The sequence below is a fragment of the Emys orbicularis genome, chromosome 3 (genome assembly GCF_028017835.1).
Source record: "Emys orbicularis isolate rEmyOrb1 chromosome 3, rEmyOrb1.hap1, whole genome shotgun sequence".
Lineage (NCBI taxonomy): Eukaryota > Metazoa > Chordata > Testudines > Emydidae > Emys > Emys orbicularis.
This window is the reverse complement of record NC_088685.1, coordinates 20681157-20699234: the sequence shown is the minus strand read 5'-3', so window position 1 is coordinate 20699234 and position 18078 is coordinate 20681157. Positions and strand designations below refer to the sequence as shown.

Sequence of the window (18078 nt, the reverse complement as noted above, 5' to 3'; positions counted from 1 at the left end):
CAACTCTCCACAGGCATTTTATAGGGAGCTTGGACACCTAACTTGGGAGTGTGGGGTCTACTGGGCCTAAAGTCAGGCTTTGCAAGACTGAGCCTGAATCTCCTTGGTGGAGCTAACCCTGAGATGCTTTTGGAAATTTGATGTGTAAGCTATATAGGTATTTTCCCCAGATGTATTTACTTACATGTTTTCAGTTGGATCCCCTTTTATTGCCTATTCATACTGCTAACCTTTCAAGGTCCCCGTGTTCCTATTATTTTGTTTGTCCTCCCTGCTGGTGGTAACACCTCCCAGTAATTTGCAACTTTAATTTAGTGGGCTGCTTACATAGGTTTCCAAATCATTAACGATGATGTTAAATAAAACCAGACCAAAGCATCTCCCTCTGCGTCAAATATTGCCTCTTATAATTACCCCTTATTAATGATTCTTCCATCAGTTTTTATTAACCCATGTGGCAGTGCTCCTAGCCAAACCAATTTGAATTAATTTTTTCAAGTAAGGTGTTGTAAGATTACCCTAGCAAGGGCTTTAACTGAAGAATACAGATACCACAGCGTCTAGTGCCAATCCCTGAAACCGCTGTCTTCTTCTGTGTCCCTTTGCACAGCTGGACTAGCAGCCCAGTACATATATGGCCAATTCCCTTTTTTTTTTTTTTTTTGCAAAAACATGCTGAAACTACTGTGTTCACATGCCTTCTGTACCCTTACTCCGGTCAGTATTCTGTACCTATTGTAACAGAGTGACCCTGGTAAACTGGTGTGCCAGACTGTCTTGTGAATAGGGACGTGTTATTTACCCTTTCAAATACAAAGGAACTAGGGGGTCACCTGATGAAATGTATAGGCAGCAGGTTCAAAACAAACAAAAGGAAGTATTTCTTCACACAACACACAGTCAGCCTGTGGAATTTGTTGCCATGGGATTCTGTGAAGACTAAAAGTATAAATGGGTTCAAGAAAGAATTAGATCAATTCATGGAGGCTAGGTCCATCGATGACTAGGTGACAAAATGGTCAGGGATGCAACACCAGACTCCAGCTGTCCCTAAACTCCAAGGATCAGAGACAGGCCACTGGGCTAGGTGGCCCATTAGCCTGATCCAGTGTGGCCATTTGTATGTTCATATTGTATCCTTTTGAGCCTTTAGAAAGTAATCTTTTCTAGGGCAGAGATGAAGTCTCAGTTTGGCACAGGTCACCATTGTACAGAACTGTGTCCACACGTCTTTATCCAAAATGTAGCCGGCTAAGTGTGTCTTGTATCTTGTGTTCTTTAGAAAGTCCATATTGTTTAGTTCTCATAATTCCACCGTCCTAGGTGCTTATACATAACGGACTGTCATGCTACTAATAGCAATTATTTATTAGTAGCAGTATTACAATCGTACTCAGAGTCCCAATCAAGTTTGGGACCCCATTTTGGTAGGCTCTGTGCAAGCGCATATTAAGCAAGCTTCCCTGCCCTGCAGTGCTTACAATTCAAGACGCTGATCCTTCAAACAATTGTGCACTTCAGTGGCATTATTCCTTACATAAAGTTACACCTGTGGGTAAGGATTAGACCCTTAAGACAAGATGTAATGAGTCAGTGTAACTAACAAATGGATGGAGGGGCTGGGAGTGTTAGGAATATATGACTAAATAAAGTCTGGTTGGAGGTTCCTAGTTTCAGTCTCGTTCTATCTTTTTTATTTTATTTATTTATTCATTTAGACAGAGTAGATGGGTGAGGTAGTATCTTTTATTGGCCCAACTTCTGTTGGTGAGAGAGAGAGAGAGAAGCATACGCAGGGCTCTACTTCAAGTCTGGGACAGGTAGTGTCAACAGCTAAATACAAGTATGGAACAGATAAGGAGTTAATACATGTTGCAAGAGACCATTCAAGATGAAGGGGGCAGTTAATACCTCTGCAGTTATAGGACAAAGGAGGGTTAGTAGGTTACAAATTGTTATAAAAAGCCATAAATCCAGTATCTCCAGCCATGATTTTTGGTGTCAAGCGGAGTTTTGAATTTAAGTTCCCAGGCTTGTGTTCTGAAGGTGTTGTGCAGGTTTCTGTTGAGGATGAGGATCGAGAGGTCAGATATGGAGTGATCATTTTGAGAAAAAGTGTTTTGGTGTTTTTGTCTTTTATCATTTTTCTGTAGGAGTTCAGTTGAGGGCAAATTGTAAGGCTATACAGAATAGATATTAGCAATCTCACACTGAGTCTTTGCTTTTTTGAATATTGGTACACCACTTGCTTTATTCAAATCCTCTGGTACTTCCCCATTTCTATGTGACCTTTCAAAAATAATTACCAGTGGTTCAGTAAATTCATTAGCAAATTCCCTTAAGACCCTGGGCTGTATATCAGCCAGCCCTGCTGATTTGTATATATGCGTTAATCAAATGTTTCAAGTATCCCCATTTACCTCCTTTCAGATTAACAGTTATTTTGACAAGGTCTTCATTATTTCCTACTTACTTATGTAAGTAGCTCATACTCGTCTTGTTTAAATCCTCCCCTCATCACTGTTTTCAGTACAGCTTTATTTTTATCCATTTTTATTCCTACTGAAGACATTGGCCACTTCTTGTTCTTTACATTCTTTTTTCAGAGGCGTTTTGGTTGGTTGTTTTTTCATGCTGGCATCTTTTAGGAGTCTCCATTCGTCCCATCCTTAAATTTTAACTCTTCCTCCTTGTGCTGCAGCCCGCTCTGTATGGTTCTTATTGCATCAAAATGAGCTCAATGAAATCTGTGAATGTGCTACTTAGTGTTAAGTTCAGCGAGCCCAGTCATTGGCACAGAGCCTCTCCCTTACCCTCCTTTGTTCAGTTTGCTTTATTTGCAATATATTTAAAATTTGCAACGTTTTAAAACGTGCTAATCTTTTTATAAACTAGGGCACCCAGCTCCCCACCCCCAGATGCGGTTCGGTATCCATAGCCATTGATTGGCTTTGTATGCATGCTGTAATGCCGTCTGCCAGAAAGCACTCACACCAGCAACCACATACAGGCAGTAAGATGGGTTTCTGAGTCTGAGAGAGGAAAATGGGGGTGGAGAGGGTTTGGCTCAGGGGGAAATGTGGTCATGACCCCAACCTCCACAGTGTACGAAAGAGATAACTGACCATTGAAGGGGTTGAGTCAAGAAAGGGTTTTCATTGAGCTTGTAGTCTGGGGGGAGAGGAGGGGATATTTCTTCCTTTACAGCTTTGGCAAAGACCGGTGGTGTAAAAGAGGCATTTTGTATGCACAGGACTGGGAGTCAGAAACTTCTAAATAGCAGCTACATTTGTTTATACACTTGTATGTGGTGCATATGTGTGTATCTAGGCCTGGTACGTTGCAACAGTGACTGTGCTGTTGATACCCTCTATAGGCTTGAGTGCGTCATGTCTTCCACGGTTTCCCTGCTGTATGTTTAAAGTGGGGAAAGCTTACTTGGGGGATGGAGGGGCAGCGCAGGTAGGGGAAGGTTATTAAGATTAATGGAAGGGGCGTTCAGCCTTCTAAAGCTGCAAGTGTTTCTTACTATTTTAATAGTTATCCAGTTAGGCTTGTGTTACAAAAGGGCACTAAAAACTACAAGAAATGTGAACTGTTTTACAAGATACTAAGCAAAACTTTTCTTTTCTTTTTGTGTATAGTGCTGTGGTTCTTGATGGAAAAATTTATGCCACCGGTGGAATTGTTAGCAGCGAAGGACCTGCGCTGGGGAATATGGAAGCCTACGACCCTAAGACAAACACGTGGACGCTTCTACCCAATATGCCATGCCCTGTGTTTCGACATGGCTGTGTAGTAATTAAAAAGTACATTCAGAGTGGTTGATGCTACCAAGGAGTTGGATGGAGAACTGGTTTTGCCTGCCAAGAGCAGACAAGAAATAAAAAAAGCTATTACAACAACAAAAATAAATAAAATTAGAACAACAAAAACACAAAAGCAACGAACATATTGCTCTAAAGTTTTGAATACTCTCTACATTGAATGTAGAAAATCATCTTCACCTTTTGGTGAACGAGGAGCAGAGAGCTCCGTGCTATGTAAGATAGTGTAACTTAATAATACAAGTGTGTCACTAGATGTTGTAGTGGCACTTGTTACGGATGTAGGCTTTGGGTCAACCCAGGTGCAATAGAATTTCACATATTTTTTAACTGGGGGAAGAGAAAAATCTGCATTTTACTCCTAGAGAGCAAGCTTGATTCTTAACATAACTGTGCAGAAGATTAGTTTTACTATTACACATTAGGCATCAGGCTATTTGAAAGAAGGTCAAAGTGTCCTTATCACTTTGATTCCTACATTTGTTTTTAACAAATACATGCTTTTCAATACCAATGACTGAGATATATCTTGTGTGACAGCTGGCGTAGGTTGATGTCAGTCTTCCATCAGATCAAATAAATATTGCAGTTCTCTAGAGCAGCACCAAAAAAGGAGAGAAAGAGAGAGAGAAGAACTGATTGTAATGGCATTCTATGTGAAAAGGGTTTCTTGGGTTGTATGGATTTCTGCCCCCTACATGGCAGCATTTGTGTGTTGGGAGTGGAGGGTGGTTTCTACCCTGTTTTCTACTGTATGAGCAAAACTTGACAGTGCTTGCAATCTCTAATGCAATTGTTATTTTTAGATTCCAGAGGCATTTTCTTGATTAAACTAACCTCTTTAAAATGTTCTGATTGGAATCATGTTAATAAAACAAACCATATGATGTGGGATTTCCACGTTTTCAGTAAGTTATTTAAGAAGATGCCTCATATACTCATTTTTGGATCACAATCAAGATTCCTTATGTTGGGATATATGCCACTATCTTTTTGTTTTTAAATTACATCTAAGAGGACATCTTAAAAAAAAAAAAAAAAAAAAACTATCTCCTAATTAAAAGGTCTGGAAGTCTTAAATGCAAACTTCTCTCATTAAGGGGCATCAGAATGAGAACGTTTCAGAATAAAAATATTCACACGTTTTAAACACACAAGTTTAAATCCCATGATAGAAAATGGATTGGGTGAAGCCCAGTATAAAAGACACAGAATGATTACTGTGTAGAGTTGTAAGTATATGCACAGCACAGGGGTTATATTTTTATACATATATATATTAAAACATTGTCTATCCAGAGAAGCATTGTGATGTGAAAATTCTTTATAAATTTGTAAATGGAATGATCAAATGGGAGATGAGCGGGGAGATATAATGGGGGAAAACAGATTCTTACAGTTAACACATGGAAAATAACCCTGAGCAGAGGATGTGTGTGATTTCTTTCCAAACAGAGCAGCAGAAAGAGAAAGAGTTACTACGTTTGCCTTCACAGTTTTAGATTCTAAATGCCATGGTGGTAATTCTGTGGAGAGATTCCTTTACAGAATGTCTGTATGAGAGACACTACAGTCAATATCTAGTTGAATTTCATACCAAATATGTTAGCCTTTTTGTATAGGGGAGGTCTGGTTACAACTTTGGCTAACCATCTGCATTGGTTTCCCCAATCACCTTAAAGTTATTTTATTACTAATTGTTTATAAAAGAACAAAATAGTATGAAATTTGTATCTTGCAGTATTTAAAAATAATGTGCTCAGTCAGGCGATAGGGTGACTCACGTCTCTCCTTTTGATAGTGAAGTTCCAACCTTTGTTATGCAGTTGTTTTGATTATTTATTCTTTAGGGAAAAAAATAAGCACAACAAAATTATATACATAATATGTCATTTAAAGTATTTATGTCAAACAGGGTACAAGTGTGAACCTAAAGATTGGAGCACAAGTTTCTAACTGCCTGGGGCAGGACTAATTTTAGTGTTGGTGTGTGTCTACCTCCAAAGGAGGTGCTAGCAGTCAACAAGACCTAACACATTCAACATTTCCAATTTAGCTTATTTCTTCATTTCTCACACTGGAGCAAAACTGGCTATTTCTGTGACTAATATAAAACAACCAGGGTTCTCTGTAATGGCATTGTATATAGTTTATGTTTACTGTTAAGTTCTTGTTATATTATAATAAATATATTTATAGATCTAGATTCATCATCCAGATTGGATTAATTTTGTTAAGAGTGAACACAAGGCAATGCCACGTTAATGTTTACATTAATTTTCCATGCAACCATGGAGGAAAATGCTTTTGTTCCAGCTGGATCTGTCTCTGGTCCAATTTTTCTTGCCAGTATTTAACTGACTACTAACTTCCAACATACCTGCATCCTACTTTAAAAAAAAAAAAAAGCTTATAAATAACTCTAGGATCTATTTATCTAGACGGCCTCCCTTTCCCCCACTCCATTTTTCCAAACCTCTATTAAGTAAAGAACCGGAGGGCTCGTTTTCTATCAAGGTTTATACAATTATCTTGACACTTTATCTTAAAACCTTATTAAACTGCATTATTTAAGTGAGCCTGGAGTTGTGCTACTTGGTCTTGTAATTTCTAAGAGATGAAAGCCACTTTTGCCCTGTGGTCAAGTTCCTTTGTATCTCCGAGTGGGAGTTCAGCAATCCACAAAAGGACACTTGTCTCCAAGAGCACTGAAGTGAAACAGTTCATGGTTCCTCTGATGTTTCACTGGATGTCATCTGTAAAACACTGGGTTGGGAACTAATGAGGAGACAAATATAACTCGTCCCAACCACCTCTCCAGTGGGAGAGGCAGTGCATTGCAGTGGAACATTTCAGACCCATAGTAGGAACAAACGTCTGTTATATACATTTACAGAAATAATTAAACTACTGAGTTTATCTCAGCTTTGTTCAGACTGCGACTTTACAAGTATTTAGAAGCTTGACTGCCGTTTTTAAACATTTTTGTTTGGTCTTAGTGGATCAGGTTGAACAGCACATGAAGATTGCTAAAAACCTTGCAAGTTGGTATTATGCAGCCCTGACCCAGACCACACAGGATAAGTTGCCAACCTTTTCATCAACACTGTGGAAAGACGGTCTTACTCAGCACCAGTCAATAAGGCTTGGTAGGATAAGCAAAAGACAGGCTATTTGCTTTACTTTTATATGAAAATTATTTTAGTTGTCCTCTGGGAAGTTATCTGAGAGTCTGTGCTAAATGAATCATGTGCACAGATCTGCTAAGGGGTTTTGTCCTTAAAAGCTTTTAGAAACTCCATGGACAGGCTGGCTCAGTAGACTGGTAACGATACCAACCCTTTCACCTCTTGTTTACTAGTATGACTCTAGATCAGCTCACTGGGGACTGAAAGTTACCATGTAAGGGATGGTTCACTGCCTCCAGTGAACGCCACATACTCCCACAGTTCCCAGGGTTGCTGTTTTCCTCTTTCTGATCATTTCATTGAGTAGTGAACTTACCAAGCGAATAAAGTCTTAATGACAAGCAAGGAGACACTATCTGGGAGACTCCTGAATCTCAAATCTTTCCTGAGTAGTTTCTAATGAAAGGGCAGCGGTTCCCTTGGAAAGGTGCTACCTTACCCCTCCACACTACATTCAAAAGGTGGTTTAATTTCCAGTCCCAGCGGCTCAAACCCCAAATAGGATGTGTAGTCTGTGCTGGGCAGGTCATACCAACCTCTGAAAAATACCAGTAAGGGGTGTCTTTAATACTTTGACAACACTTGTATAGCCTGTCATGCAAATAAAGGCTCATAGAATGGGATGAGCTCCTTAAACTAAACCCTTAATGCTCCATTTCGCCTTTCTAGGGTCCGGGAGCTTTAAAAGCAGGTATTGAACCCTCCTTTCAGCTGTAATGAAGATACCAGGGTGTACAGAAAATGCAACACTAATTTTTGATCATCTGGAGGGTCCTGGTTAGAAAAAATGAAGAGCTAGAAAGAAAATTATCTCGAGAGAAGTAGGCAGAGATGTCTCTGCATGGTGGGTCTATCATCTCATTACACAAGGCCTGGCGATACCAAGAAAGAAGTGTCATCTCTGGTTTGAAGAACCACTCTTTGTATAAGGCTGGATTAAACACTGGCCCAGATAGGACTTCATGCAAGTGAGGGCTGTCACCTGGGCCAGAAGAGAATTGGGACTAGATTCTTTAGCCAAATTATCCTTAATGACAGAATTTAGTCTCTCTGCAAGTATCAAAGTCAGACATTGGCTCCAGCTGTTGGAGACAGAAAAACCAAAGGAAAAGTGGCAGATAACAGTGGAGAATGACCCTGTCTCAAGCTGCCCCTTGAAACAAGGTGTAAGTTGTCTTCTCTCGGGTGACACACATTCCATGTTTAGAGTTGACGTTAGCTTGGGGGAAAGGTTACTTCTGAGAGAAAGGTAACAAATTCCATCTTCCGTCAGCCCACAAATTCAAGTATAGCAGCTTACTACAAGGAATTATAAGTTTTGGCTCAACTAGTGCCTAGGAGAGAGAAGCTTTGCCACTGACATCAAGCCTAACGTCTGCATTTGTTCCTTATTAGAGGAATAAAAAAGGTAACCAGCTGCTTATGGTTTTTAATTTTGTCATCTTTCAATGTTTTACTAATATCCTCTCCCCTTTCCCAGTTCACAGGTGAGATCTTAAGGGCTACCTTGACAATGTCAGTCTCCTTTACGACCTGGCTGGAGGACAGTGCTGGCTGCCCAACTGATAATGCATGTTCTGAAACCTTCCTTCTTGCAGCCATTTGAAGAGCTCTCTTTGGCCCAGAAATCAGGCTAGCAGCCTGAATTCCAATGTCTGTTTTGTAAGCCATAAAGTTGTTATAAAACCTAGGTTTTGTGATGGTGACTTAGGCCCAATCTGGGACATCAGTCCTGAACCATGTCTACCACAGCAATACATACACGTTCTCCACTGTTCAGTGTGTGTAGCCTTATATTTCTTCTCACCCCTTTGTGTGGCCACAGAGTATGGATACAATTAAGCTTAGCTGGCAACTGCAAGCTGTGGGAGCCTTTGTGTTTTATTTTTCCCCTGTGGTAAAAACAGATTTATAGAAATAATAGTTCTTAAAGGGTAGGGACTGGCACCTTCTCAGGTTGGGGACTATGCTCAAGCAGAGCGGTTCCCACACTATGATCTATGCGGCATGGGCTGGTTTACCCCATAGTCGCAGAATAAGAATCTGTTAGATGAAATTATGAAAGTGGAAGCCCAAATGCTTTTGATGTTTAAAATCTGAGAACCAGGAGCTTATTATAGAACGGGCACTATCCCAAAGTAAAAATAATCAGACTTTGGCAAGCTGAGCCTCCTGATTCATTCTGTAGCCACTTCATTTTTACTAAAAACTACCGTTGTAAATAATTATTAATTTTCTTGTTCAATTAGTGCAGTATCCCATGTTATTTATTAATATTAAATTCAATTTTATCTTGTTCCCACCTTTTCAATATGTCACAGATTTTCATATTGGCAACATATAATTGCTATGTAGAAGTGTAGAGGGGAAAGCAGGAAGATTACCATTCATATCTGTCAGTTAGCCAGTTCTTAATCTATTTAACATGTGCTCTTATTGATACTGCATAGTGCTCAAATTTTAATCAGAATGTCATGAGGTGCTAAGACAAATTACAAGAGTCTAAGTATTACATCGACGCAGATTACATCAATTCCCTGGCATTATAAGATTTATTAAAAATTAACATCTGCAGGGCAGAGATCTCCTCAACCAACTGTTATTAAGACTCTTCAGTACAGGTTAACCAGGCCTTCTGACTGAAAAATGTTTATTCCAAGTAGATGATGTTTAATAACCTTCCATTACTAATGCACTGGAAACTACTTCATCATTCTCTTATCATACAAACACATGTTCCTGCTTCTTTCCACATACAGAAGAAAAATGTGCTGTTCCCAAACTCTTAGCCCAATCCCCATTGCCAAAACTTGAGATGCTCCTTAGAAGACTACAGTGCCCTACACACCAGAACCCCAGTGTATATACCCTACACAGCTCTCTACGTGGCCAAGCAGAACCTTCTACAGCTATATTATTTTTAACAGTGTAGTGTCAGACTGTTGGAGCCTTTTCATGCCACAGTGAAAGACTCCGTAAGTGGGAAAAGACTCTAGCAGAGGGAGGAAGCAGAAAAAGGCCCCAGGCAAATGCCCCCTGCCAAAGTCTTTCCCTGACACATGTACCTACACACTGCAATGAGTGAGTACCGAGTTTGCTTTTCACTGTGGTGTGTAGCTACAGGTACCTACATGCGGCAGCAAGTGTAGACAAGGTCCGAAAGGTGACTATTACAATGTATAAAGGACTTTCACGATGAGAAAATACCAGATAAGGGGTCTTTCATATAGCAGAGAGAGGCAAAACAAGAACTGATGGTGGGAAGCTGAAGCCAGACATTGAATTTGGAAATACAGCACAAATTTGTAATGGGGAGGGTGATTAACCCTACTGTTGCAGGCACAGAGGCCCGAGGACAGCAACAGCGCTGGTTCGTTGCCCGGCGTGCTTCGCGCCAATAAACATACCGGGGTGGAGAAACAATCAAAGTTTATTTGAGATCTCAAAGTGGTGCAAGGAGACAGGCAAGTCTCAAATCGAGCACATCAGTAAAAAGCAGCTTCTCTCTTCTTATACCTTACAACTAAGCCCCCCCCTCCCCCTCCCCCTCCCCGCTCTACTGAAGGCATGTTTATACATTTAAGCCGTTAAATCATTCTTGGGCTATAAATCTAGCTTGTTAGTAACATTCCTCTAAACAATCATTTGGTTCTGTTTACCCTTAGTTTACTACCCCTCCTCCAGCTAGAAACATGCAAACCCCATCATTATTGCTTAGGACCTGGTTATGAGCAAGGTTGTAATAGGTAACTGGCTATTTACACATTCCAATTCCTGTCCTTGGCTTTTGAGGCCGATTAGAGTTAAACATGGAAGGACAGAGTTTAAACATGGAAGAACTCTGGTTCATATATATAGGCCTAATAACCCCAACAGTTCCCTCCTTTGAGAATACTCAACAAGCTTTTGGCTGAGTTTTCTCATATTCTGTAGACAAGATATGATTGAGTGCCATAGAGCTAGGGTTCTCAATGAGAGGGTATGCTGGGATTTCTGGGGAACGGGGGGCACAAAGCTTACGGAGGAGCAATTTAAAACAAGCAGTCAGGAGGAGGGTGACCAGGCACAGTACCACACCTGTGAGGAGGAGACGCACAAGGCTATTTCCCAGTCCTCCTAGGTTGGGCAACCAACCCCAAAGGGAATCAAAAACTGTGGGTTCCCTTTCCTGAGCCTTCCACTGCTCAAAAGCCTGTTTGGCTGACAGGACGTGCTTGTTAATGTCCTGTGAGTTTTCTGGGACCTAAGTACAACATTCACTCCCAATAAGGACACACACTCCGCCCTGGGAGGCTAAAACATAATCTAAAGCCTGTCTTTTTTGCAGGGACAGCAACCGGAGCTGATAAAGCTCTGAGTTAAGGCTTTTCTCTATGGCCAAGGTCTCATTGGCATACTTGGTGAGAAACACAGAGAGCCTACGATAAAACTGAGCCAGTCGTCCCACCCCATAGGATGGCAGAAAGATCATACCCAATCTGTCTCCTTCTGTAATGGGCTCTGGGGTGGCATACAAAGATCTATGCTGCCTAGGGCGGCCAGGGGGCAGTTTAGGGAAGACACGAAGGGGAGGGGCAAGATATCCTAAGTAGCAGATTCCATACCACCGATGCGGTAGCCACTTATAGGCAGAGGTACTGCAAATATAAAAGGAGTGGCCATTCCCTACCAAGCCATTATAACCGCTACTCCACCTATTTGCTTGTCTGTCATTAAACGATCCGAACCGGGCGGTAGAGTCGGATTTGCCTTTAACATAGACAGGGATGGAAGCGTCACTGTCAGGGGATAAATAATACTGACAGGTGCTATTCCCAGCAAACCAGGTGTGATTGCTGGACTTAAACTGTCGATAGCACACCAAACCAGGGGCCACTGGCCGCAACCTAATAGGGGAAGGGATATACGTTGAGTTGGCCTGCGGCTTCCAGGGGTCATCCCTTAACGCATACTGGGACTCAATGGTACAGTTCTGTGACAAGGGGGTACCCGAGGCATTTTTCCCCCTACTGAACCATCCCCAACAGATATCTGACCAATTCTGGGGAACTACCCTCCAGGGTAACCCTGCAGCATGGTGCGGGATTTGGGAGCATACCCAGCAGTTAGAGAGGTTAAACTCTTGGGCAAAGCAAACCTTCAGGGACTCATATGTGTTTGTCTCTAAGTTAGTAGGGATTCCTTTCGCATGTGCCTGGGGGGAAACGGGAGTTAACAAGAGGAGTGTCTCTATGGCAAAGAGCACCACTGTGGCAGACCCTAGACCTGAACTCATATTGGGCAGGTGACCCTAGGGCCTAACAATCACAATTCCCCAAATACCCACAAAATAACAATTACCAATAGCAAGCAGACTAAAAACAACAGGGACCAGGCCACCAGGTTAGGCCGGCCCTGTGAAAATAAACACAACCAACGCTCAGAGGTCTCGCGGGGAGTGCGCTGTGACTGTCCAAAGAGACCACAGGGCATTCCCAGCAGACACTATTGTCGCCTGAATAACAGCTTAAGTCCCAGATCGTCGCTGGCAGTCTTCTCTGCAGGCTGGACGGTCCACCGTTCAGGAGCAGGCACTGCTTTCAGGCGAGAGTGATGAATCCAGTTCTTGTGTCCCTCAACCTTTGCTGCTGTATGGGAGACCAGCAGGACGGTGTGAGGTCCCTTCCACTTCTCTTGGAGAGGCTCGTCCTTCCAAGTCCGAACGAGTACGGAATCGCCTGGCTGCAAGGAGTGGATCGGGGCATCCAGCGGGAGAGGCTGCAAATCTTTGATATACCTGTGGAGAGAACAAAGAACAGCAGACAGAGAGCACATGTACTGAGATAAGAAGCCACACCCCATTTCCCACTCCCCTGCCAGAACCGGTGTACCATTCATAGGCCATGCCCTTCCAAACATAATCTCGAAGGGACTGAGCCCTAACCTGCCCTTAGGGAGAGCGCGAATGCGGAGCAAAACAAGGGGCAAAGCATCAGGCCACTTAAGGGAAGCCTCTTGGCAAACCTTTGAGAGGTGCCGCTTAAGAGTCTGATTTGTACGCTCCACTACCCCACTGGCTTGCGGTTGCCATGGCGTGTGAAGCTTCCAGGGGATCTGTAGGGCATCCGATATCTTCTGAACGACTTGGGATGTGAAGTGTGTTCCATTATCAGATTCCATCCACTGGGAGAGCAATCTGAGCCTTACTCTGTGCTACTTGATATCCTCGGAGCCCAACAAAGTTCAGGAGGCTCACAGTGGCTTTAAGGCAAGAGGTTAGACCCACAGCAGCAATTAACAAGTCATCCACATATTGCAGGAGGAGGACTTTGTCCTCGTTGTCCTCCAAGTCTCTAGCCAGGGCCTGGCTGAAAAGGATGGGGGAATTTTTAAATCCCTGGGCCAGCACTGTCCAGCAAAGCTGCTTTCTAACCCTCCTCTTGTCCTCCCACTCGAAGGAGAAAATCTCCTGAGACTGGGGGTCAACCGGAATCGTGAAGAAAGCATCCTTTAAATCCAGGACTGAAAAATGGGTGTACTGCCCCCCTATAGAGGCCAACAATGTATACGGATTTGGAACAAGGGGGTGTAGAGTCTTAACCCGCTCATTAACTGCCCTCAGGTCCTGAACCAGCCGGTATGTGCCATTGGGCTTTTGTACAGGCAAGATAGGAGTGTTCCAAGCTGACTGGCATTCTCGAAGTACCCCGCACTTTAGGAACTGGTCTATAGTCTCCTGCAGTCCCTCTCTGGCTTCCCTTTTGATCGGATACTGCTTGATTCGCACTGGACCTTTTCCTGGCAAGAGCTGAACAGTAATAGGAGTATGATGGGCTGCCTTTCCTGGGATCCCTGATGCCCATACCAGAGGAAAAACCCGCTTCTCCCACTGACTCCACTCTGGGGCTTGCATAGCTGAGGGCTCAATTGCAAGTGTCATTATCCAGGCATTCTCTGGGGGTAAGGTGAGGCTTATTTCATCTTGAGTGAAATGCAGGGTGGCACCTAAGCGACAAAGCAGGTCCCGTCCTAACAGTGGCGTTGGACAATCGGGGAGGTAAACCAGTCTGTGAGATAGAGTTCTGTTCCCCATAGCACATTCCGCTGGGGCATATACTGGGCACTTAGTTCCTTTCCCTGTGGCTCCCACCACAGTGAGGGAATCTGCCACAGGCAGCTGAAGGGGTTGGTTTACAGCAGTTCGTGCAGCTCCAGAGTCTATTAAAAAGTCTATGTCTGAATCTCCCACCCGCATTTTTACTCGGGGTTCCGGGGGCAGGATAGTCTGTCTCCCCTGACACCCCTATTCTTGATCCTCTGCTGCCATCATAGGGGTACCTTCCCTTTCGGGGCACTCATTTTTCCAATGTCCCTCCTTTCGGCATATGGCACACTGATTGCGACCCAGACGCCTTTCCTGTAAGCCAGGGCGCCCACGCCCACGTCCTCTCATTCCCCGGCCCCTTCCACCTTCCTGAAATCTTCCCCTGCCACCAGCCTGTACTGCTGCAACCATCATTTTCACTCTTTTCCTTTTCTCCCTCCCTAAGGCTGTAAGCCCTGTTTGCAGTTTCCAGAATTTGTGCCATTGTCATGCCCATCAAATCCTCCTTTTTCTGCAGTTTCCTTTTAATATCAGGGGCAGCACGGCTGGTAAAGATACCCTTTATAATTGCCTCAGTAGCCTGATCATCAGGGTTTGCATTAGTAGTTTGCCTGATGGTATCCCGAATACGCTGCAGAAAAGCAACCGGACTCTCTTTTGGCTCCTGTACTAGCTCATACGGCTTAGCCCAATTGTTATGTCGGACAGCTGAGTGTCGGAGACCATGTAATAGGAGCTCCTTGTATACAGTGAGAAGGGTGAAATCCACCGGCACATTGGGATTCCACTGGGGGTCTGCTGTAGGGACCTGAACTGCAGCAGCAGGGACATTTGCTGCGTTTGCCTCATGTCTATGCTGTGCCTCCTCCCGTGCCTTAGACACAACCTGATTTCGCTCCACCTCAGACAGCAGGGTCCGCATAAGGACATTACAGTCATCCCAGTCAGGCTTATGGCTAGCCAGACACCCTTCAAAGACCGAGATAAACTTGCTTGGATTCGTAGAGAATTCCCCTGCCTGTGTCTTAAAAGCTGCTAGGTCCACTGGGTATAAACCTGCATTGTAGTGGCTGGGCGATTATCTGTTCCAGTACGGGCTATCCGAGTCTCAGTAATCAATGGATAGAATCCCACCGAGGGGGCAATCTCTGGGACCTGAGGCACCCTGTCTTTATATGGTGGGGGTGTTGGAGCCGAAGGGGACACCGACTCTGCCATCACAACCGGGGGAGGGTTCTGGGGACTAACAGTAGTTACTACCGAACCTGTCGGAGTCAAATTACACCTTTGCAAAAGATCTGACCTATTTCTTAACAACATAAACAACTGTACATACATATGTTCATTCCATTTACCCGTTTGCTGACAAGACAAAAGCAATTGAAGGATCGTATTATAATTAAGTGATCCCTCCGGTGGCCACCTTTCCTGGTCCTCTAGCTGATATTGAGGCCAGTCTACTGTACAGAATCTTTTCAGTTTACTTTTAATCAACGGATCCGATCCAAACACTTTCCAGTTCACCAGAATGCATTCTAAGGGCGTACACCTTGCCCTGCCTGCAGTACTCTGCCCCTGCCCCATACTCTAGGGAGACACTGGGCGTCCCCAGGTCAAAACAGGTAAAGTCCCCACTGGACTGTTCCTACCTTATCCAAGGGTCCGGTTCTGCACCGTCGCCCGCAGCTGTTTCTCCACTAATTGAGCGCGTTGCACCGTTGTACCCTCCGGGGTCGAGCAAACCACGTCTCCGCCGAGGCCCCCGATGAAGTCACCGGTGAGCTCTGGGCGTCGGTCGTCGCCGCAATCCGTCGACCTCCGAGAGGGGTCCGGGCAAGGCTAAATTTCAGCCTCGAGCCCACCGAGGGACGCCAAGACTGTTGCAGGCACAGAGGCCCGAGGACAGCAACAGCGCTGGTTCATTGCCCGGCGTGCTTCGCACCAATAAACATACCGGGGTGGAGAAACAATCAAAGTTTATTTGAGATCTCAAAGTGGTGCAAGGAGACAGGCAAGTCTCAAATCGAGCACATCAGTAAAAAGCAGCTTCTCTCTTCTTATACCTTACAACTAAGCCCCCCCCCCCTTCCCCTCCCCGCTCTACTGAAGGCATGTTTATACATTTAAGCCGTTAAATCATTCTAGGGCTATAAATCTAGCTTGTTAGTAACATTCCTCTAAACAATCATTTGGTTCTGTTTACCCTTAGTTTACTACCCCTCCTCCAGCTAGAAACATGCAAACCTCATCATTATTGCTTAGGACCTGGTTATGAGCAAGGTCGTAATAGGTAACTGGCTATTTACACATTCCAATTCCTGTCCTTGGCTTTTGAGGCCGATTAGAGTTAAACATGGAAGGACAGAGTTTAAACATGGAAGAACTCTGGTTCATATACATAGGCCTAATAACCCCAACACTACCAAAGGAGGGAGTGGGTTCTCCATCTCAATGTCTGCAAATTAAGACCGAATGCCTTTGTGGAAGATACACTTTCGCTAAACACAAGTTATTGGGCTCAATACAAGGGTAACTGGGTAAATTTAATGGCCTCTGATATAAAGCAGGTCAGACTACATGTTCTAGTGATCCCTTCTGGCCTTAAACTCACTTGAGAGCAACTCCGTCCCGAGGGTCTTCTCCTTTGAGAAGCTATTTGTTGTTAGATTTTGCTAATCTCTTCTATTTCTTCACATGTAACCCCAAATGTAAAGAAATGTAGTAACAGTGACTAATTGGTTCACTGAAAACAGCACAAATACTGTAGCATATTCATTCTCCTCGCACAAAGTGTAAGGGGAAAATCAGGAACAGTGGCTTGGCTAGGGGCAGGGAAAGAAGCCAGCGTAGACTTAGGCACAGCAGCAATACATTACAATCTTTCCAGATATCATTCAAACCCAGTGGCTGTGCACACACAGGACAGACTTTGAGAGAAAGCAGGTATGCGACCACCAGTACCTCTGTAACTGAAATTATGATCCATTTCTTCTTCCTCCTTTTCAAACAAAGTACTTGATTGGCAATTAATAGAGCTGTATGAATAATGGGTTTTTTTGGTTCACTGGAAAGTCTGAAAAAATAATTAACAAATGGTTTTGGATCAAACAAACAATTTTTCAAAATCTTTGGCAACCCAAGAAGTTGAAAAAAAAAATCCATGTCAGGTCAAAGTTTTGTTTTGACAAAATGAAACATTTTGTTTCAATTTTGACCATTTAAAAATGTTTTGTTTTTAATTAACAAAATTTTGAAACAAGGTAATTCAAAGTGAAAAATCTAAACATTTCATTTCAAATCCCTTTTTTAGAATCTTTTTAGAACTTTTTTCATCCAAAACAATTTGCTGCAAACAACATGAATTCCCAAAACATTTTGGTGTCACCAAATCTACATTTTTTGCCAAAAAAGTTGTGTCTACAAATTTTTGCGCAGCATTACTCATTAATACTTCTGCCACCTTTACCCTGCCAGTATGTGTTGCTTGGATTCTATGGGCCTTAGGATTTCTATCCTCTACTTCTAATATGATTTAGTATGTAAGAATCCTATTGCCTCATCATGCCTCTGCACTTTACTACTCTTAGAATCATAGAATATCAGGTTTGGAAGGGACCTCAGGAGGTCATCTAGTCCAACCCCTTGTTCAAAGCAGGAGCAATCCCCAACTAAATCATCCCAGCCAGGGCTTGTCAAGCCTGACTTTAAAAACCTCTAAGGAAGGAGATTCCACCACCTCCCTAGATAACCCATTCCAGTGCTTCACCACCCTCCTATAGAAAAAGTTTTTCCTAATATCCAACCTAAACCTCCCCCACTGCAACTTGAGACCATTACTCCTTGTTCTGTCATCTGGTACCACTGAGAACAGTCTAGATCCATCCTCTTTGGAACCCCCTTTTCAGGTAGTTGAAAGCAGCTATCAAATCCCCCCTCATTTTTCTCTTCTGCAGATTAAACAATCCCAGTTCCCGCAGCC

At 43.3% G+C, this 18078-nt stretch overlaps 1 protein-coding gene across 1 annotated transcript in view; it reads left to right on the top strand.

The window, feature by feature from the left end:
* Positions 1-3828, top strand: part of KLHL29 (kelch like family member 29) — a 469081-nt gene extending 465253 nt beyond the window's left edge. The window contains exon 13 of the mRNA XM_065401983.1: positions 3645-3828. Coding sequence (XP_065258055.1) covers positions 3645-3828 — 184 coding nt within the window. The remainder of the gene's footprint in view (positions 1-3644) is intronic.
* The last annotated feature ends 14250 nt before the right edge of the window (positions 3829-18078 follow it).